Source organism: Bubalus bubalis, chromosome 13, assembly GCF_019923935.1.
Source record: "Bubalus bubalis isolate 160015118507 breed Murrah chromosome 13, NDDB_SH_1, whole genome shotgun sequence".
NCBI classification, from domain to species: domain Eukaryota; kingdom Metazoa; phylum Chordata; class Mammalia; order Artiodactyla; family Bovidae; genus Bubalus; species Bubalus bubalis.
The window spans coordinates 15,172,547-15,194,960 of record NC_059169.1 but is presented as its reverse complement, the minus strand read 5'-3'; the positions used below and the strand labels follow the sequence as shown (position 1 = coordinate 15,194,960).

The 22,414-nt window shown below is 40.0% G+C and overlaps 2 protein-coding genes across 2 annotated transcripts in view; one reads left to right on the top strand and one right to left on the bottom strand.

The window, feature by feature from the left end:
• Positions 1-2,763, top strand: part of LOC123464825 (ATP-binding cassette sub-family C member 4-like) — a 34,386-nt gene extending 31,623 nt beyond the window's left edge. The window contains exon 5 of the mRNA XM_045162441.1: positions 2,624-2,763. Coding sequence (XP_045018376.1) covers positions 2,624-2,649 — 26 coding nt within the window. The 3' untranslated portion in view covers positions 2,650-2,763. The remainder of the gene's footprint in view (positions 1-2,623) is intronic.
• The window catches only part of LOC123328868 (ATP-binding cassette sub-family C member 4), a gene marked incomplete in the record, with an annotated part of 1,148,417 nt that overhangs the window by 700,102 nt on the left and 425,901 nt on the right, over positions 1-22,414 (bottom strand).

Here is a 22,414-nt window from a genome sequence, read left to right as displayed (position 1 = left end):
GAAACTAATACAACTTTGTAAATCAACTATATACTCCAATAAAAATCATAAAAATAAAGGAGTCATCTTTGTAAAGTGACAGAAGGACCTGTGTAAGGGGTTGAGAAGTCGACTAATTTTATTCCTCTTCTTCCTCATTTAGCCTTGGATCTTGGGCAGGTTGGCCTGGTCCTGTCTCTCTCTCTCGTACTCACGGGGATGTTCCAGTGGTGCGTCAGGCAAAGTGCTGAAGTTGAGAACATGGTGATGTTTATTTTTCTGTTCTTAGCCTTTTCAGGTCTCCTTGGTGTTATATGGCATAAAAGCAGTTCTTACATAAAATAATAAAACTTTTTTTTTTCTTTACATTATCTTACAAAGTTTTTTTTTTTTAATGTTCTCCTCCATTTGCTTAAGGGCTTCCCTGGTGGCTCAGATGGTGAAAAATCCGGCTGCAATGCAGGAGCCACAAGAGAGAAAGATTTTATCCCTGGGTTGGAAAGATTCCCTGTAGAAGGAAATGGCTACCCACTCCAGTATTCTTGCCTGGAGAATCCCCATGGGCAGAGAAGTCTGGCAGGCTACAATCCATAGGGTTGCAAAGAGCAGAACATGACTGACTGACTTTCACTTTCATTTTCCTTTTGCTTAAAGTTAATAAAAATATATACATATTTTCCCACATATGTATGTCATGTCAGAGGGTTTTATATTCATCACAAACTGTCTTCAAATACAATAAATGTTTCTGTAGGAGAGAGGTTTTGAAATTCTGGAGACAACATAAGCTCGTTTCTTAGCAGCTAGTTTATCTTTGCTTCTTAATGGGTAATTCCTTATTTTTGGTAAAAGAAAAGAATCCAGTATTTTAAAATTTATTTAATTAATATGTTCCCCCACCCCTCCCCTCCATTTTTTCACTTATTCATGTGTGTATTGAGCACCTGAATTTGCTGGCAGCCCTTCTCTCTGGTAGGATAGGGTGTCTCCCAAATGTGCTCTCAAAGGTGTGGAGTTATGGTTGTTTAAGCCTTTGACTGTGTGGATCACAATAAACTGTGGAAAACTTTGAAAGAGATGGGAATACCAGACCACCTGATCTGCCTCTTGTGAAACCTATATGCAGGTCAGGAAGCAACAGTTAGAAATGGACATGGAACAACAAACTGGTTCCAAATAGGAAAAAGAGTACATCAAGGCTGTATATTGTCACCCTGCTTGTTTAAATTATATGCAGAGTACATCTTGAGAAACGCTGGGCTGGAAGAAGCACAAGCTGGGATCACGATTGCCAGAAGAAATATCAATAACCTCAGATATGTAGATGACACCACCCTTATGGCAGAAAGTGAAGAGGAACTAAAAAGCCTCTTGATGAAAGTGAAAGAGGAGAGTGAAAAAGTTGGCTTAAAGCTCAACATTCAGAAAATGAAGATCATGGCATCTGGTCCCATCACTTCATGGAAAATAGATGGGAAAACAGTGGAAAGAGTGTCAGACTTTATCTTGGGGGGCTCCAAAATCACTGCAGATGGTGATTGCAGGCATGAAATTAAAAGATGCTTTGTCCTTGAAAGGAAAGTTATGACCAACCTAGATAGCATATTAAAAAGCAGAGACATTACTTTGCCAACAAAGGTCCATCTAGTCAAGGCTATGGTTTCTCCAGTGGTCATGTATGGATGTGAGAGTTGGACTGTGAAGAAAGCTGAGCGCTGAAGAATTGATCCTTTTGAACTGTGGTGTTGGAGAAGACTCTTGAGAGTCCCTTGGACTGCAAGGAGATCCAACCAGTCCATTCTGAAGGAGATCAGTCCTGGGTGTTCTTTGGAAGACCTGATGCTAAAGCTGAAACTCCAGTACTTTGGCCACCTCATGCGAAGAGTTGACTCATTGGAAAAGACTCAGATGCTGGGAGGGATTGGGGGCAGGAGGAGAAGGGGATGACAGAGGATGAGATGGCTGGATGGCATCACTGACTCGATGGACATGAGTTTGAGTGAACTCTGCGAGTTTGTGATGGACAGGGAGGCCTGGCGTGCTGCAATTCATGGGGTTGCAAAGAGTCGGACACGACTGAGTGACTGAACTGAAATGAACTGAAGAGGCCTTAGTCAATAAGTAAATTATACACTTTTGAATATTTGTACCTTCTAAAGGGAGAAAAACAATAAAAATGAAGTTTCTCCATTTATTTCTTCTAACAGAGTAGAAAGTGACTAATTATTAAAATGATGTTTGATGACTGTCCAGTTCTGGACATCTGTAACACATGGCCCTTCTGTAGCCACACATACTGATTGATGTCCATAAGTGTTGTTCTTTTCTTTCAAAAAATTCTTGTGTTTTTTTTTTTTTTAATTTAGATGTGAAAGGTGGATCAATAAAATCTTACCATTAATTTCTCTAATTTTTTTAGCTTTTATATAAAATTGAACGAAGTAGTTGTGTGTAAAGTGATGAAGATGATGAGCAAGTTTGCAAATCACCAAGGTCTCATCAGACTCCTACTTCTGTCCTTTGTGGATGTTGAGACCTGAGATATTCTGAACCATATAAAAGCAGGAGGTTTCATTTACAATCTCTGAACACCTATAAACTAGATCCTCTGATACTAACTCATGTGATGTCATATGTCTTTCAGATGATATCAGTAGAAAGGGTAATTGAATATACAGACCTCGAGAAAGAAGCACCCTGGGAACTTGAGTATCGTCCACCACCATTCTGGCCCCCAGACGGAAGGATTTCCTTTTTCAGTGTGAACTTCAGATATAACTTGGACAGTCCTCTGGTATTGAGGAACCTGGAAACATCCATTTACTCAAGAGAAAAGGTTAGTTTAAGCCATTCGCCTCTTTAAATCCAGCTAAAGATTTAGCACCACATCTGTTCTTGGCTTCCTTATCACTATGTCTGGGGGACTGTTTGCTCCTAATGGATGCAGATTAGATCAGTGACTTGTAGGTGAATCTTTCTTGGAAACTGACCATGGCATGGGTATACCAGCAATTTTTCCCCTGTGCTCTGAGCTTCCTCATGGTGGTTGATGGGCTCTGGGATCTGGGGTTCCACCTTAACCTGACTCGGGACACTATATGTGACACCTGATTATTCATACAAAGTATGGGACGTCAGCCTTGTCTTCCTGGCCCTAACTCTCCAATATCTCATTCCTTTCCATCTTTTCTTGTTTGTATTTCCGAGATCTCCTCCTCCTCCCATGGTACCCTCTGGTGGCAGCCTCCTTCCCTGTCCCTTAGCCCTTCCTGTAGCCTTGTCCTCCACTCACCCACACTGAGCTGCCAGCCCCCTGCCTTCCCCCAATAGACTGCTTCTTTCTTAGCCCAGATCTGATCCTTACTGGGCTGTGTGAGCTGCTGTTGGAACCATAGCATAGCCTCAAGTCCACTCCTGCAGGGGCCATAAAATGACCTTGTGTCCACCAGAGAAGAGCCTCAATAATGACCCAGTCAGGAGTGAGGAACCAGGGCCTCAGATAGAGGTAGGGTCTAGAGACTTGCTCAAAGTTAAAAGCAAATTGAAGGTAGCAGAGAAGATCCAAAAGAAAGATGGCAGAGAGGCTTGTGACCTGGACCTGTCAGCATCCATGTCTGCTGGTGATGTTCTTTCTGCACTCAGCTTGAGGCCCTCACCAGGGACCAGGACAGAGTCTTGAAGAAGACACTAAACCAGAACAGACAAGGTGTTAGGAGATCTTCCCCACCTTGCTCTGCAGCCAGTTTGTCTGACACACACCCCCCTGCACTGGGAATGTGTGCAGGTTCTCCCAAAGTACCACGTCCTCCCTGTTCCCTGTGCACACAGTGGTCCTCTACCTCAGAGACCCAGGCCCTCCATCATCCGGATGGTGAAAATCTCATTTTCTGAGTCAACTCGAATGCATCTTCGAGACCCTCAGTTTAGTGTACCCTTAATATACCCTTATATATACTAATATATATAATATATATTTAATATACATACTTAACATAATATATACTTAATATAATAATATACATATTAGTGTATGTGTATGTGTGTGTGTGTGTGTATATATATATATATATACTTTTAGTGTATATATATATATATACTTTTATACACACAAACACTAATATACCCTTAGTGTCTTTTATATTCTTTTAAGGTAGCATTTATGGTACACCTATGTTCATAGCAGCCAAAAATTGGAAGGAACTAAATCCTTACAATGAAGTATTATTCAGCCTTAAAAAGGAAGAAAATTCTGACCTATGGATAAACCTTGATGACATCTTGCTAAATGAAATAAGCCAGACACAAAAGAAATGAATACTCTCATTCCATTTATGTGAGATTCCTAGAGTAGTCAAATCCTAGAAGACAGGAAGTAGGATGGTGGTTTCCAGGGACTGGGGGAGGGGAAATGGGGAGTTGTTTTTAATGGGTAAGAATTTCAGTTTTATGAGGCAAAAAAAAAAAAAAAAAAAACTCAAGCGTGGTTGCACAGCAATGTGAATGTACTGAACACCAAACTATCCACTTAAAAATGGTTAAATGGTTAAATTTTATGTTATGTGAATTTCATCATAATTAAAAGATAGCACCTGTTGCATGCTTTGTAATTTGGGATCTACATCTCATAGTACTTTGAGGCTTTTTATAATCAGGGAGCATCTTGTTTTCATTTTTGTTCCCAGAAAGTAGCATTTTGCAAGGCACAGAGAGGGTGCTGAGGGACTGCTGGTTGTGAGGGTGAGTGAGTTACACAGGTGTGAGCAAGCAGGAACCAGCGGACACACATGACAACTCAGTAAATAACTGAAAGAACTGCTCTTTAAAACTCTTACCACCCCAGACCCATCTAATGGCTGTAGCTGTGATTTAATGAATGAAGCCCTTGTAACATGAAAGAATATTCAACGTAATGCCCGAATGCTACCCAGGGAACAGCTTCAGTTAGTCACAGGGCAAAAGCTCCCTCCTAATTATTTCCAGTTTCAGTGTAGGTCAGGAAAAATGTGAACTGCTGTGTCAGGAAAACATTAACCACAGCTCTTGATATAATCTTTTCCCTGAGAGCACTGTAGGTGGTGTTTACTTACTCTCAGACAATGTGTGTGTCAGATTTTCTGTTGTAAATGTAATTCTGTTAACCTGCACTTGTCTTAAATTTTCCCCAAAGCCATAAAATATGACTTATATGTAGTACAACTTAGGAATATAACAGATTCTTCCTTCTAAAACCTGAAAATCATGGGATTGAGATTCTGAAATGTTTGAGGGAAAATTGAATTTGGAGACTGAATTAATAACTGCAGTAACTTGATTTTTGATCTGTACCTTGGTCCACTCAGTATCACTTTTAGTTTCATTTCTGTGTTTGGAGATGATACCTGGGCAGTGTGTTCATGAATTGATTTCACTCTACCTGTCTACCTCCCAGGTTCCCTCTCCTGCTCACCTGTCCCAGCCCTCATCACTTCAGGACAACCCTTTGGTGTTGGATTTGATTGAGAGAGGCTGTTGTGGAGGGGGACGAGGGGTGTGGTGGGCAGGGGACATGAGAGTGAGCCAGCCCAGCAGAAGTGGGGCTTTATTCTCTTTCTCTTATTTCCTCTTCTGTCCTGATTTCTGGAAGTTAGTCAATAGGAAAGTATAGTAGATGATATTCAAGATTGCCAGGAGAAATATCAATAACCTCAGATATGCAGATGACACCACCCTTATGGCAGAAAGTGAAGAGGAACTAAAAAGCCTCTTGATGAAAGTGAAAGAGGAGCGTGAAAAAGTTGGCTTAAAGCTCAACATTCAGAAAACTAAGATCATGGCATCTGGTCCCTTCACTTCACGGGAAGTAGATGGGGAAACAGTCGAAACAGTGTCAGACTTCATTTTTTTGGGCTCCAAAATCACTGCAGATGGTGATTGCAGTCATGAAATTAAAAGACACTTATTCCTTGGAAGGAAAGTTATGACATCCTAGATAGCATATTCAAAAGCAGAGATACTACTTTGCCTACAAAGGTCTGTCTTGTCAAGGCTATGGTTTTTCCAGTGGTCATGTATGGATGTGAGAATTGGACTGTGAAGAAAGCTGAGTGCTGAATAATTGATGCTTTTGAACTGTGGTGTTGGAGAAGACTCTTGAGAGTCCCTTGGACTGAAAGGAGATCAGTCCTGGATGTTTATTGGAAGGATTGATGCTAAAGCTGAAACTCCAGTTCTTTGGCCACCTCATGCGAAGAGTTGATTTATTGGAAAAGACCCTAATGCTGGGAGGGATTGGGGGCAGGAGGAGAAGGAGACGACAGAGGATGAGATGTCTGGATGGCATCACCAACTCGATGGACATGACTTTGGGTGAACTCTGGGAGTTGGTGATGGACAGGGAAGCCTGACATGCTGTGATTCATGGGTCACAAAGAGTTGGACATGACTGAGCGACTGAACTGAACTGATGCAGGATTTTAATTCACAGAAGAAATAGCAAGTAAAAATAAGGAACTAGGACTCCCCTGGTGGTGCAGTGGATAAGAATTTGCCTGCCAATGCAGGGGACACTGGTTCAATCCCTGGTCTGAGAAGATTCCACATGCTGCAAAGCAACAAAGCCCTGCACTACAACTACTGAGCCCATGTGCCACAACTTCTGAAGTCTTTGCTCAGCATCAATAGAAGCCCCCTCAGTGAGAATCCTGTGCACTGCAACAGGGAGTAGCCCCTACTCATCACAACTAGAGACAGCTCTTCCAAGGCAATCAGGACCCAGAACAGCCAAACATAAAAGCCAACGTGAGATAAATAGGACCCTAGACTTCCTGGTTAGAGTCTGAAAACAGGCTACATTTTTCATTTAGATGATTTTGTGGTTGATTTGATCATTTTAGAGAATCCTGGGCAATAAAGTATTTTCCAGCTCTCGAGGTAGATTGATTTTGCTTTGTTTTTGCTCACAGCTATTATTTGGATGATACATTTTTACAGATGCTTAGTAGACTGTGCTATAATGTGCAAAAGTATTAGTTTCTTACATTTTCTCATTTTTTACATATATTTTCTTAAAAACCACTCTCCTTACTCCCAGATTGTTCCCCTTCCCCTGCTGGCTTCCTAATTCTTTGTGACTCAAACCGTGGTGCCAGAGCCAGCAGCACCTACATCTCCTGGAGCTTCTTAGAAATGCAGAGACTCAGGATCACCCAGACCTCTTGACTCAGCATTACAGCTGAACATAACCTCCTCCTTTCCCTCCCATGGTCAGTTTTTGATGAGTGATAACCTGTGATTCCCAAGAAATGTGCTTTGACAGTTTGAACTTAAGAATTCCCAAATCTCTGTTGTGACTGAGCAGGAGGCTCTAGAATATTCTGTGCACTAGATTTCCTTACCTTTATGCTCTGTAAATTTCACTTTTACATTATAATCTAATTCTGTGTGATTCCACTGCATTATTTGTGTCTTTCCAGTGGAGTCTGTCTTCCATCACAGGCATTTTTCATTCCACTGTCCCGCCTTCCCCACACCAGCCTCCTGCAGGGACCAGGGGGATTTCCCACAGGCTCAGCCCTGTCTGGACCTGGAGTCAGAGACAGCCCAGTGCAGCAGTGTATGTGTGGCTGTTTCACCATCTGATGGGATAAAAAATGAGTCTTGCTGCCCCGAGCAGGGCATGAGGTCTGTTTGACCTGTTCCCCAGGCATCATGTGTCCCACTTAGCTGCAGGTTTCTCTCAATCCGGCTGTGGATGCTGGTTTTTTCTGCTGACAGCTGGTCAACCTGACTTCAGGTACCCTCTTTGCTCCTGTTCACCATATATACACTTGTGTCCAAGTCATGCTTTAAGTTTCTGACTGTAAGTTCTCTATGGTAGGCCTGTTTTTTTTTTTTTTTTTTTTTTTTTTTTTTAACTGAAACTACACCTATCCCCACTCTCTGTGTTCTAGCTACACAGAGGGACATGATAAAATGTCAGGCCATCCAGGTGATAAAGAGTCCCATCAACAGATGGAAAAGAGGCCAAAAGATGTGGATTTGAGTCCCATACTGCTATTTATGGGCTCTGATAGTTCAGACAGACTAAGTTATCTAAGCCTCAATCTTTTCTTGTGCCAAATGGAAGTGATAGGATGTAACATGTAGGGTTGATGTACAACTTAAAGAACATAAGACATGTAAAGCACCCAGAGTAAATGCTTGGACAAAATGGTCATTATTTTCATAGGGTGTAAAATGACCATAACCACTTGCATTGCAGAAAGTGTTGTCTGTCCCATGAAAATGAGCTGTTGGCCATTTGAAATTGTATTTATGGCTATAGGATCCATCTGCTGTATCTGTCTCTGATTTATCTTATACCTAAATAATATGGTAATAGATTTTTCCATAAATTTCTCTGGCCTGAGTTAAAAATCTCATCTTCCAGTGGAAGTTTCTTTGTCTCAGGACACCACAGGTAATACAAATAAGAAAAAGTCAAATCCAATACAGATCCTGATGTCAATGTATACAGTCTAGTTGAAGAAAGAAAATGGCTATATTAACTTTGTAAGCTAGAAAGAGGTCACAATTTTATAGACATTTATATAAAATGACATAACATCAGCTAGAGTTAGAACAAGCCCACATGAGGAGACAGGGAGAGCATTTTCAAGGAATTAGACATGTGAGACAGACTTAGTGATGTGTGGTTAGGGTTTCAGCAGGTGGAAATGCATATGAAAGGCATTCTGGGAGGTAAGACCAAGATAAGCAAAAGCATGATGCTCTGATCCAGTGAGTGAAGACCCAGACATCTGCAAAACATTCAGGAAAATGAACTACCAAGTGCGTAACACACGTTTTTGCATTCAACCCTCACAATTACCTAGTGATGCCAAGGAAGCTGACTCATGTACATGAAGTATGAGAGGACAGTTTTGTAGAAGAGACATCCTAGGGTGTAGTGTTGGATGCTGAGCTGGCATTTGGGAGTTTAATTTGAGAAGTGAGAGCACATGGGCCAGAGGGGACAGGTGCAGGGAGTAGGGAGCCGGGAGCTGTTTTCCCCTCCAGTAAGACATCGTGGGAAAGTGATGCCACTTTTTGGAATCAAATTGATGTCAATTAAAACAAAGCTCTAACACCTGGATTTGTGAATCTGCAGGGAAATGGGTGGGAGTAAAAAATGGTATCATACTTCTGGAGGGTAAGTTAGCAGCTAAACAGCTTCCTCTGAAAATGTTCATACTTTGTTGTTGCTGTTCTACTTTGTTGTTGCTGTTCAGTCACCTAGTTGTGTCCGACTCTTCACAACTCCATGGACTGACACACACCAGGTTTCTCTGTCTCTCACCATCTCCTGGAGTTTGCCCAAGTTCATGCTCATTGTATCAGTGATGCCATCCAGCCATCTCATCCTCTGTTGTCCCCTTCCCCTTCTGTCTTAAGTCTTTCCCAGCATCAGGGTCTTTTCTAATGAGTTGGTTCTTTGTGTCAGGTAGCCAAAGTATTGGAGCTTTAGCATCAGTTCTTCCAATGACTATTCAGGACTGATTTCCTTTAGGATCGACTTCCTTTGATCTCCTTGCTATCCAAGGGATTCATACTTGCTGTCCAAGGGGTTCATACTTGGCTCTCAGCAGTTCCAAATCTGAGAATTTATGTGAAGGAAATGCTTAAGGTTGTTTGCAAAGATTTAGCTTCAGGGATATTTAACAGAGTTATTTCCAGTAGCTAACTATTTGACACTGCCTAAATATCCAGCAATAGAGGATTTGTTAAATAAATGATCACATGTACTATAATATTATGAAAGCATTACAAAATACTAAATGAAGACACATATAACAGTATGTTCACATTAATCCCATTTTGCTTAAATATGTGAACTGTGTCTTTAAGAACACATACAAAAAAATACAGAAACACACAAAAAGAACACATGCAGCAGCCTAGAAAGTAAAAATAAATTTTAAGAATTTTTTTTCAGAGTGCTGGGCTATAGCTAGTATTTATTTACTTTTTAAATTTATTTGCACTGATTATGATTAAGGAGTTTAATTTGTTTTTTAAGCACTGTGAGCCTGGGAAAGAAGTAATGAGAATAAAGTAGGGAAGACGGATGAAGGGATTGTTTTGTGTGGGCATTGGGTGTTGAATATGTTGAGTTTGGTGTGTGAAGAGAGATCCAAAAGCAAGTGTCTAATAAGTTGTGTCATCATCAGAGACCAACCTGGTTGGAAAAACAGAAAGCCATTGCAAAACAATAACAGAAGATTTTCTTTAAGAGTCTTTATAATTTTATTATTTATTTATTTTTGGCTGTACTGGGTCTTTGTTGCTGCTTGGGCTTTTCTCTAGTTGCCACACGTGAGCCTCTCATTGTGGTCTTCTCTTGTTAAGAGCATGGGCTATAGGGTGCAAGGTCTTCAATAGTTGTGGCATGTTGGCTCAACAGTTGTGGTTCCCGGGTTCTAGAGCGCAGGCTCAATAGTTGTGGTGCACGGGCTTCGTTGTTTCACAGCATGTGGGATTCTCCTGGACTAGGATTGAACCCACGTCTACTGCATTGGCAGGCAGATTCTTTATCACTGAGCCACCAGGGAAGTCCCCCAACTGTCTTTAGATTGAAGAATGTAAGGTTACTGATACTGGTGACACTCTCCATGAGCAATTGGTAAAACCCTTTGGTTACTCAGAAAAGACATTCAGACTATAGCTTTGAAGACTGAACTCTGGAATAATCAGAGTCAGGTTTTCTGTGAGTTGCTTTTTTCTTTTTGGGGTGTTTGGGGCCATGCAGCATGTGCGATCTTAGTTCCCTGACCAGGGATCAAATCCATGCCTCCTGCAGTGGAAGAACAGAATCTTAACCACTGGAATGAATGCCAGGGAAGTCCCCTGGTTTTTAGTTCTCTTCACTGGAGTTTGGAACTCACAGTCCTGTGGTCATGAGCAGTCCTTGGTGCCCCAACATATCTCAGTCTATTTACCTAAAGTGTACAGATGTCCCTGTTTGCACAGATGGGTCAGTTACAGTAGAGCTGGTAACATGGGAACATACACACATTCTCACAGATCAGTTCTCACCTGTGTCCTGATGTGTGTTGATTTATGTATGAGAACACACAGAAATACAGGCACACCTGTTTAACTGTGCTTCACAGATAATACTTAAAAAAAATTGGACATTTATGGCAATGCTGTGTCAGTCAAGTACAATGGCACCATTTTTCCTATAGCATTTGCTCACTTCATGTCTCTGTCACATTTTGATAATTTTTGCAATATTTCAAACCATTCATTTATTATTATTTATTATTCTGATCTGTGATCAGTGGTTTTTAATGTTACCCTATAAATGCTCAGATGGTTAGCATTCTTTTAGCAATAAAGTATTGGAAATTAAGGTATGTACTATTACCTTATATAATGCTATTGTACCTCATTAGACTACAATAGTATAACATAACTTTTATTTGCATAGAGAAACAAAAAATTCATATAACTTGCTTTATTTTGATATTCACATTGTTGAGGTAGTCTGGAGCCAAATACAAAATATCTTTGAGGCCTGCTTGTACACAGAACAGATGAGCCACATAATACACACTACAACCTGCCTGCATGCAGAGAATGGCCCATCTATATCATATGAATTAGAGTTTAACATAAGGTACAAAATGTCCTGAGAAGCCTGTATGCAGATCAAGAAGCAACAGTTAGAACTGGACATGGAACAATGTACTGGTTCAAAATTGGGAAAGGAGTACTTCAAGGCTGTATATTGTTACCCTGCTTATTCAACTTACATGCAGAGTACAGCATGCAAAATGCTGGGCTGGATGAAGCTCAAGGTGGAATCAAGATTGCCAGGAGAATATCAGTAACCTCAGACATGCAGATGATATCACCCGAATGGCAGAAAGCAAAGAGGAACTAAAGAACCTCTTGATGAAGGTGAAAGAGGAGAGTGCAAAAAGCTGGCTTAAAACTCAACATGCAAAGCTAAATCATTGCCTCTGGTTTCATCGCTTCATGGCAAATAGATGGGAACACAATGGAAACAGTGATAGACTTTATTTTCTTATGCTCCAAATCACTGTGGACGATGACTGCAACTGTGAAATTAGAAGATGCTTGTTCCTTGGAAGGAAAGCTATGACAAACGTAGACAACAAATTAAAAAGCAGAGACATTATTTTGCCAACAGAGGTCCATCTAGTCAAAGCTATGCTTTTTCCAGTAGTCATGTATGGATGTAAGAGTTGGGCCATAAACAAGGGTGGGTGCTGAAGAACTGATGCTTTTGAACTGTTGTGCTGGAGAAGGCTCTTGAGAGTCCCTCAGACAGCAAGGCAATCAAACCAGTCAATCCTAAAGGAAATCAACCCTGAATAATCATTGAAGAACTGATGCTGAAGCTGAAGCTCCAATACTTTGGCCACCTGATGTGAAGAGCCATTTCATTGGAAAAGACCCTGATGCTGGGAAAGATTGAAGGCAGGAAGAGAAGGAGATGGCAGAGGATGAAATGATTGGGTGACATCACCAATTCAATGGACATGAATTTGAGCAAGTTCCAGGAGATAGTGAAGGACAGGGAAACCTGGCATGCTGCAGTCCATGGGGTCGCAAATAGTCAGACATGACTGAATGATTGAACAACAATAAAATGTCTTATAGTCATTGTATTACCTTTATAAGATAATAAAATTAGGTAAACCCACTTTTCTTATGTTTAATCTCTATAAAGATAAATTCATTTTGAAATGCCATGATTGATTTGACAGACTAAGATTTGAAACTTTAGAAGTATTCAAATCAGAAAACATGAAACGTTCCAAGCATTCTGATTATATTGCTCAGAAAGATTTAGTAGTTCTTTTTTTAAAGCCATGAGTTTTAAAACTTTACTGATTTACAAATGATCCAAGCATATCTTACACTATCATCAATTCCAGATTTTAAATATAGATGAAATAATCTCTTGGAAAGCTTCCTTCAGAGAATTTGCAGTCGGGCTTCCCCGGTGGCTCAGAAGGTAAAGAATCTGCCTGCAATGTAGGAGACCTGGGATCCATCCATGGGTCAGGAAGATCCCCTTGAGTGGCAACCCACTCCAGTACTCTTGCCTGGAGAATTCCCTGGACAGAGGAGCCTGGTAGTCTACAGTCCAGGGGGTTGCAAATGTTGGACACAAGTGATTGACTAATACTTTCTTTCACTTAAAAATTCATTGGTAAAAAAGGCCAGTTTCTGCATATATATTTGAATGCAGTTTTATTCCTCACCAGCATTTTACATGGGAGAAGGAAATGCAACCCACTCCAGTATTCTTGCCTGGGGAATCCCATGGACAGAGGAGCCTGGCAAGCGACAGTCCATGGGGTCGCAAGAGTTGGACACGACAGCGACTAAACCACCAGCCACCAGCATTTTACCTACTCTGTACTGATTCTTTAATCTTACTGTTAGTGCGTTTAATTTCTCTCTGCTCTGGTTTTAGTAAATAGGCTGACACCTGACATGTGTTTTTCCAAGGTTCAGTTGTTAAGTATTAATGTATTAATAAAATGCCTTTTGACCTGCTCTGATGAAAGGTCCCATGTAAATAGCAAGCATTATTTGTATCATTGTTGATATCATTATGGAAATTTTGTCTACTGGCCTCTTTCAAGACTGAGACCTGCATTTTATATTTGAAGATGTTTCCTTTCAAGATAGAATATGATTAAGATATTTAATATAGGAAGTGATTTCATTTTTCTACTGAAGAATAATTCCTCTTAAATAAATAACACAGAAAGTGAGCACTTGTTTGTGTTAACACTCTGTCTTGACTTGTCGACATCTCTGTAAAATTACCCATGGTCAATACTCAAGGTGAAATTATCCAGGGAGTAGGAATAAAACTATTTAAAAGCTGACTTCTTATGGACCACTTAGGAGACTGCTAGTTTTTCACTGCAGGCAGATTATTTTCAGGTCTTCTTCCTTTACTTGTGAATGTTGGTTACAAACACACACACACACACACACACACACACTGCATACATATATGTCTCCCCTTTTAACATACCACATAATGATCAGTTCAGTCAGTCACTCAGTCGTGTCCGACTCTTTGCAACCCCATGGACTGCAGCACGCTAGGCCTCCCTGTCCATCACCAACTCCCGGAGTTTACTCAGACTCATGTCCATTGAGTCAGTGATGCCATCCAACCATATCATCCTCTGTTGTCCCCTTCTGCTCTTATATGATAATTATAGAAAACAAACAATTTTCAGCATATTAAACATTTATTCAGGTAAATCTGAATAAAATTGCCTGACATTTTTAGAAGGCATGAAAATCACTATAGTTTATGTTGTGTATTCTTAGGATGATGGTGATTTCAATCAGGGACATTTGTGAATTTCTGTCATTTTTGGTTGCCACAATTTGGGGGTTGCATCTGGTGTCTAGTGGGTTCATGGCTACTGTTAATCATCTTACAATATACAGGACAGGCCCCTGACCCTCAAACAATGAATTATCTGGTCCAAAATGCCAGCAGGGACATGCTTGAGAAATTTATGAAGTTGCTCGGTCATGTCTGACTCTTTGTGACCCCATGGACTGTACCACCAGGCTCCTCGGACCATGGGATTCACCAAAGAATACTGAAGTGGGTTGCCATGGCCTTCTCCAGGGGATCTTCCTGACCCAGGGATTGAACCTGGGTCTTCTGCACTGCAGCCAGACACTTTACCATCTGAGCCACCAGGGAAGCCCTGGGAAACTTATAGACTACTCTTTATATATAATAGAACCTTAAAAATTTCTTCAGCAATCAGGGTTCTCCTGGGTTTTGTGCATCCTGTTAATTCTTCATCCCCCCTGGTCTCTTTACAGTATGGCATCGTGGGAAGAACAGGAGCTGGAAAAAGTTCCCTCATTGCTGCCCTTTTTCGATTGTCAGAACCTGAAGGTGGCATTTATATTGATGGAATCTTGACAACACATATTGGACTGCATGATTTAAGGAAGAAATTGTCAGTTGCACTTCAGGTACGCACAGCAGAGCACTCTCACATGTTCTTTGTATAAGGCGTCTAAGTTTAAGTGCTTTTAATTTGATTTTTTTTTTTTTCAAATTAAGTGAATGAGTTGATCCTTTTTTTTCCCCGTAGAGCATGTTTTTAGCAGCAGGTATTTTCAATAGACACTTTCATCAGATACCAGGTGTTTTTTTTGTTGTTGTTCGTTAGTTTTGTGTGCATGTGATTTAATAACTTACTGAGATAGATTTCTTGACTCAGACTTCCTTAGTTTCCACAATTTTATTCACTGATAATCACATAATTCTGAGAACAGAAGGATAAATTGTTTAGCGCTAGAGAGGTTCCTATAGCAAACATGAATTTTGTTAATAAGTGTCTTACAGATGTAATTTTGTTGTGGGAAACCAGGACATCTTTTAAAAAGTGATTATCTCCTTGGAGAACTTTCTGTGAAATTGTGGGGCTTTGAGAATTATAGGATATAGATGCTTTGGGGAGACTTTACAATTTAGCCATTAATTAATAATTTTCACCAGGGAGGCAATACAGAATAGTGAGGAAGAGCAGGGGACTCAGAATTCTGTCTCTGTGTACCTTGGTTTTCTCTGTCTTACAAGGCAGATAACAGTATCACCCCCTCAATCTGTTGTGAGGATAAAATAGGTCAATGAGTGTGAAGTGTTTCATGTAGACCCATATGTGCCTGCTCTGATGGTGGAGTGTTGAGTTGGCCATCTCTTCCTGGGCTCTGATTCTGTTCTATTTTCTTTTTCATTGTAAAGTAGTGTAACTTTCAGGGAGAGTTTGGAGACTGGATTATATGCATGGTAGACACTTCTGTCATTCCTGTGGTTCATTCACTCAACATAATTCTGTGATATTTACTGAGAGATTACTATCCTCCAGGTATATAGCCAAGCGCAACCTTGATCCTGTGTCCTCATCTATCATCCTGCCCTCTGCTTTGACAGACTTGCTGATTAAAAAAAAAAAATGAGTTTTTATTATATACTTAGCAATCATCTGCCTATCAAAGGAAGCTCAGAAAAATACCCTCTTGAGATGAGAAACAGAGAGGAGATGAGACAGAATGAGCCAGGCAAATGTGCTTCCTGGAATGTGGGTGTAATGTGTCCTGAAATACCTGTTTATCAGGAAGCGTGACAACATCACCCAAAGAAGGTGAATGTGGACTTGGGGACGGCTGTTGTACCTGCCCGTGACATCGAAAATACCTGGGATTACTCTAAGTAATTTTTAAATCAAGATAGTCTTTTCAGACTCTAGTGAAATGCCACCTCACACCCTTAAGATGTCTGCTATCAAAGAAAGAAAGAGAAAAAAAATAAAATTACTAGTGTTGGCAAGGATGTAGAGAAATTAGAACCCGTGTTCATTGCTGATAGGAATGTAAAATAGTGCAACCACTATGGAAATCAACTTGTTGGTTGCTCAGAAAAGTTGATGATGGAAGTATCATATGACCTAGCAATTCTACTTTAGAGCATAAACCCAAAAGAATTGGAAGAAAGGTCTTGAAGAGATACTGGGACATGCATGCTATAGCAGCATAATTCTCAACAGCAAAAAGGGAGGCGCCCAAGGGCCCATTGACAGATGAATCAACAAACAAAATGTGGTGTGCATACATACAGTAGAATATTCTCAGCCTTAATAAAGAAGAAAATTCCAACACATGCTACAGCACAGATGAACCTTGAAAAAATTAAGTGAAATAAGTAATTACAAAGGACAAATGCTGTATGATTCTACTAATAGGAGTTACCTAGAGTAGTAAATTCATGGATACAGGTATAGAATGGTGGGTACCAGGAGTGGCCAGGAGAGGGGAGTTGTTTAATGGGTACAGAGTTTCAGTTCTTCAAGATGAAAGGAGATCTACAGCTGGGTGGTGGTGATGGCTGTACAACAATGTGAATGTATTTAACAGCACTGAAATGTGCACTTGAAGTGGCTAATCTAGCAAATTTATGTGTGCTGCTGCTGCTAAGTCGCTTCAGTCGTGTCCAACTCTGTGCGACCCCATAGATGGCCTCCTACCAGGCTCCCTGTCCCTGGGATTCTCCAGGCAAGAACACTGGAGTGGGTTTCCATTTCCTTCTGCAGTGCATGAAAGTGAAAGTGAAGCCGCTCAGTCGTGTCCGACTCTTAGCGACCTCATGGACTGCAGCCTACCAGGCTCCTCTGTCCATGGGATTTTCCAGGCAAGAGTACTGGAGTGGGGTGCCATTGCCTTCTCTGAAATTATAGATATTTATCACAATTAAAAATATTTTTCCTTTTAAAAATAATAAAATTTAAAAAAAAAAAGAAAAAAAAAAAAAAGAATTATTCCTTAGAAGAAAATCAAAAAAAAAAAAAAAAAAAAATATTTTTCCAAAGGTATCCCTTTCAGAAAAACTGGATAGTCCCCATATTTAAAGATTTCCTCTGGCTATTAGATTTATGACTTATGGTTACAGTAGAAAATAAATGAGCTTAAATTCCCAAGTTTTATGCTTTGATGGTACTCATCTCTGAAATGGCCATGTGAGATTAGTTAGTAGAAATAAAGGGCATGTCTGTAAAGTCCTTTCATATCCTTGGATATAAAGCTTTTCCCCCATTTTTCCTACCATCCCACTTGAAAGGACTCCCCAAACCTAGCAAGAGTGAATAGGCATAGAACAAAGCCAGAAGATACTACTCCTATCGCTCTGTCCCTCATTTGGAAATATCAGTTTAGAAATGGGTTTGCACTTGTATGTCATGGGCTGATATGTGTCAGGAGAAGATACTCAAAATCTTATCCTCCCCAACCAAGAGCCCTTTGTCTTTACCGTGTCTTGCTAGCTGCAGAGGTGGAGAAAGTCTGTTAGTTTGGTTACTGGAATTTACTTGTCTAAGTGCAAAACTTACATTCCTCTCCCCCCAAATGAGTAGAAAGCATTGATGCTTGTGTCTAAACACCCCAATTTAGAATTTAGGAAGCTGAGAGCAGACTCTGTGGAGGGGGAGCCCAGTGCTGTTTCTTTGAGTTGCCTCTCTTAGCTGAGCAGGCCCACACCATCTTCCTTGGATCCCTGGTCCCTGTGATCCTGGAAGCAGCAGAGAGCTTCCATGGTGGTCTCTCTTCCTCCCAGGCTCATCCCATCACTGCTGACTCTGCATGAACAGGTCAGAACTGGGGGAGATGTGATGATAACAAATACCTGGGTAGGAGCAGAGACAGGGGAGTGGGACATAGACCATCAGTCATGGGGGAACTTTCAAAGATGAATACTGTGTTATTAAGAAGGTACTCCTCAACTTCTGTTCAAAATTTCAGGAATAAGCAAAATGAAAGTTCTTATTAAATAATTTTCTTAAACACAACAGGTAGCTGAAGTATGTGTGTTCTTTATGCTTAGGATCTGAAGTAGTTAAATATGTCCCCCAGAAAGACCACCGGTTGAGATTATATGCAGGGAGTAGCCTGCTTACTTGAAAGAACCTAGAAAATGGAGGAAGGAAGAAGAATATTGGGGACCAGCCTCCCTCGCCTGGCTATGTCGCTTGTGTAAACCTCATGGAGACATGCAGAATACCTGCATGTGGGAATCTTAAGGTTGATAATTACAATAATAAGTAACAAGTTTTTATAAAAATCTGAAGTGAATGATGGTTAGTCCCCTGACAAGGAATGCTTACCATTGTTTAGATGGTTGTTTAGTCTTTGATCCTAAATTCAAGTTTTAAGGGAGACCTTAAATTTGTGTTTCGAGTTTTTTTTAGTTCTTCAGTATACATTCTGAAATATTGTATGACTAGTGATTTTCAGTGCTTTGGAGGCATACTGGCTACTTAATCAACTTTGTGCAAATAAATCTCCTTTATATGTCTTTTTAATTGTGGATTTGCTCAGATATGTCTCTATTTTGGTGGCACATCCTGAGTTTTCTGTATTCTTTCCTCTCTCACCAGACTTAAAACTTAGACCATATTGAAGAAGGTTTGGAAGGCTTCCTGAGTATCATTCTTCCTTATGATTAGGGGAAAGAAATGTCTGTCTATCTCATCTTTCCTCTCAGGCTTTTGTGAAGTGAGGAGGAAAGTCCAGCCCCAAGGCTGATTTGAACGTGTGATTCAGAGCAGTTCTGGGCATTGTGGAAGAGTCAGTTCTCCTCTTGTTCCCACACGAGTGCATTCCCTTGTTCTGCCCCCTTCACTGAAAGGAGCTTATAAGGCTCTTCACTGCTATCCATATTCTTATGACCTGGCTTACTAGAGCCTTTCAGAAGAAAATGTAAATGGCCTACATGAGCTTATGTACAGGATTCTCTCTTGAAGCCAAGAGGACACTATATTTCCAGAGTAATTTACTTATGGCTCCTCCTGAAGCAGATGGATAGGAAGAACTATTTAAATTAAAGTATCATGCACAGGTCACGGTGGGTTTCAGGTCCTCCTGGCCTTGCAGTTAGTAACGAGGTTCTGTGAGGCAGGTTATCCTGACACAGGTGAGAGAACTGGGGACCAGCTGATGCCAAAATCAGAGGTGATCTCTCCATGGACAGAGGTGCTGCAGACCCCAGGAGCTTACGTTCCCCTTGCACATGTGGGGATGTTCATTTCACACATGTGGAGAGATTCCAGACCCTAGAAGACAGTCTGACCAATGGAGAAAAAGCCTAGTTTATTCTTCAGTGCTAATGTGTAAATATTTAGTGGTTTGCTTTGAGGCACAAACCTCTACTAATCATGCTGTTGGTATTCCCAGTCACACCAGCATTGACAGTTAATTTATGTAGATCTTGATGTTAAGTTTCTCATGTTTGTGTGAGTGTTTAAGCAGATATTTATTAGCAGGGTGGTATTAAAAAAAATCAAATCTTCCTTTGTCTTCAGTTTTTTCCTTAAGATGAAAAAACTTCTTCAACACTTTCTTCTTTAGTGTTCAGTAGTCCAAAAGATATTTTGTAGCACACTTTGTACAATGGAAAATTATTTTAGAGATGCTTTTTTGTAATCATACATTTGCAACTATGTTATTAATAATTAATGAATTTAGATGTTTCTGCATTTTAATTTTGACATTCTGTACACATTGGAATAAAATGAAAACAGGTTAAGGTAATAACATTCACTATTTTGGGGTATTTAGGAACCTGTTTTATTCACTGGAACAATGAGGGAAAATCTGGATCCCTTTAATCAGCATACAGAGAAAGAACTGTGGAATGCCTTAGAAGAGGTAATTTATTAATAGTAACTGTAATTAACTTGTTAGCATCTATATATGTGTGTTTACATTTAGAGCTTTGCAGATAATTAAGGGGAGCGTGTCAGTTTCAGTGACTTGGTAATAGGAAAACACTGATGACATGGGTGCACTTAAAATGTGTGTATTGATGATGATGAAAATCAACATATAATGTGACATGTTTTCATTTTATTTTCCTAGAACCCTGAACAAATAGACACATTATCTTGTCCTTAGCAGAGTACTTATATCAGATCAGATCACCGCTCAGTCGTGTCCGACTCTTTGCGACCCCATGAATCGCGCACGCCAGGCCTCCCTGTCCATCACCAACTCCAGGAGTTCACTGAGACTCACGTCCATCGAGTCAGTGATGCCATCCAGCCATCTCATCCTCTGTCGTCCCCTTCTCCTCTTGCCCCCAATCCCTCCCAGCCTCAGAGTCTTTTCCAATGAGTCAACTCTTTGCATGAGGGATCAAATTCTACTAGTGACTAGTGAATTAATTACTCCATTACACTCCAATATTAATTTTATTCCTCTGGTCTTAGGAAACATCTCCTAAGTGGAGACAATAGTTTTTCCTTATTAACTAAAAGATATAAACAAGAACATACTAATAAAATGTAGAAGTTTCATAGGAAAGTGTTTAAAGGCCAATTATATAGTCGGAATTAATGATGATTATTTATTGGCAATTATGTCATTTTAATGCTGTAGCATGAATGCAGATAACAGAACCCTGGAACATCTGCTCAGCTTTTACATGGGAGGTTCATTTCTAGAGAATTTTCTGTTATTTGTGTCATGTTTTTGCTTGCTCCACTTCTTTGAATTTCCTCACCCTTGCATGAAAAAAAATTTTGACTATTAAGTTGCTGTCAGTTTGTATTTAATACAAATCATTTTGTGTATTTGCACTAGTTTATAAATCAATTCTACTGTTGGAAGAAACCCTAGACTTCTAAGCCATAGACAGTCTTCTAATTTCTCCTAGGACCTAGCTCAGTTTTGCTTTTAAAAAGTAAGAATGAGTGTTCCTATGCATTAATGATGAAAGATTAGAAAGAGAATTGAGAAAGCAGTCTCTTTACCATTGCAACAAAAACAATAAAATACCTAGGACTAAACCTACCTAAGGAGGCAAAAGACCTGTACTCATAAACTATAAGGTACTGACAAAAGATATCAAAGATGATGCAAAACAGATGGAGGGATATACCATGTTCTTGGATTGGAAGAAACAATATTGTGAAAATGACTATACTACCCAAAGAATCTTCAGATTAAATACAATCCCTGTCAAATTATCAATGGCATTTTTCATAGAATTAGAGCCCAAAAATTACAGTTTTAATGGAAACACAAAACCCCAAGTTGCCAAAGCAGTTTTAAAAAGAAAAACAAAGCTGGAGAAATTAGGTTCCCTGACTTCAGAATATATCACTGAGTTGGCCAAAAATTTGTTACATAAGATTTTATGGAAAAACTTAAACGAACTTTTGGCTAGTTCAATACAGATCTAGAGTAATCACGATGGTGTGGCACTGGCACAAAAACAGAAATATAGATCAGGGAACAGGCTAGAGAGTCCAGAGATGAACTCCACACCTGTGGTCAGCTAATCTGTGACAAACAAGGTAAGATATATATGGAGAAGAGGTGGTCTCTTCATAAGTGGTGGGAAACTGGACAGCTATGTGTAAAAGAAGAAAATTAGAACACTCCCTAATACTGTATACAAAATAAACTCAAAGTGGATTGAAAACCTAAATGTAGACCAGATACTATAAGACTCAGAGGAAACACAGGGAAAACACTCTACGTAAATAACTACTAAATGTTTGATTGATCTTTTCATTTCAGAGAAGTGGCATATTTTTAAAATCTTTTCTGTTTGTTTGTTTGTGTGTTACACAAATCTGAGAGATTGATGTTCATGTTGGTTTGAATTGGTGTGTTTGTCATTTAGTGTCACCCTTCCATGGAAGCTCTGAAATCTGGAATATAAGATGAGCCTTGACTGTGAGCAGCAGATTTGGGATGACCGTTTCCAGTCAGTAATTCTGGTTTCTGAAGGATATCACCACTGAGTCTTTAAACATCCACCCTGCTTTTCAGCAACGTGTGGATGTTGTTTTCTTAAATTGGGTTGATTGCTTCACCTTCTCCTGCCTGAAAA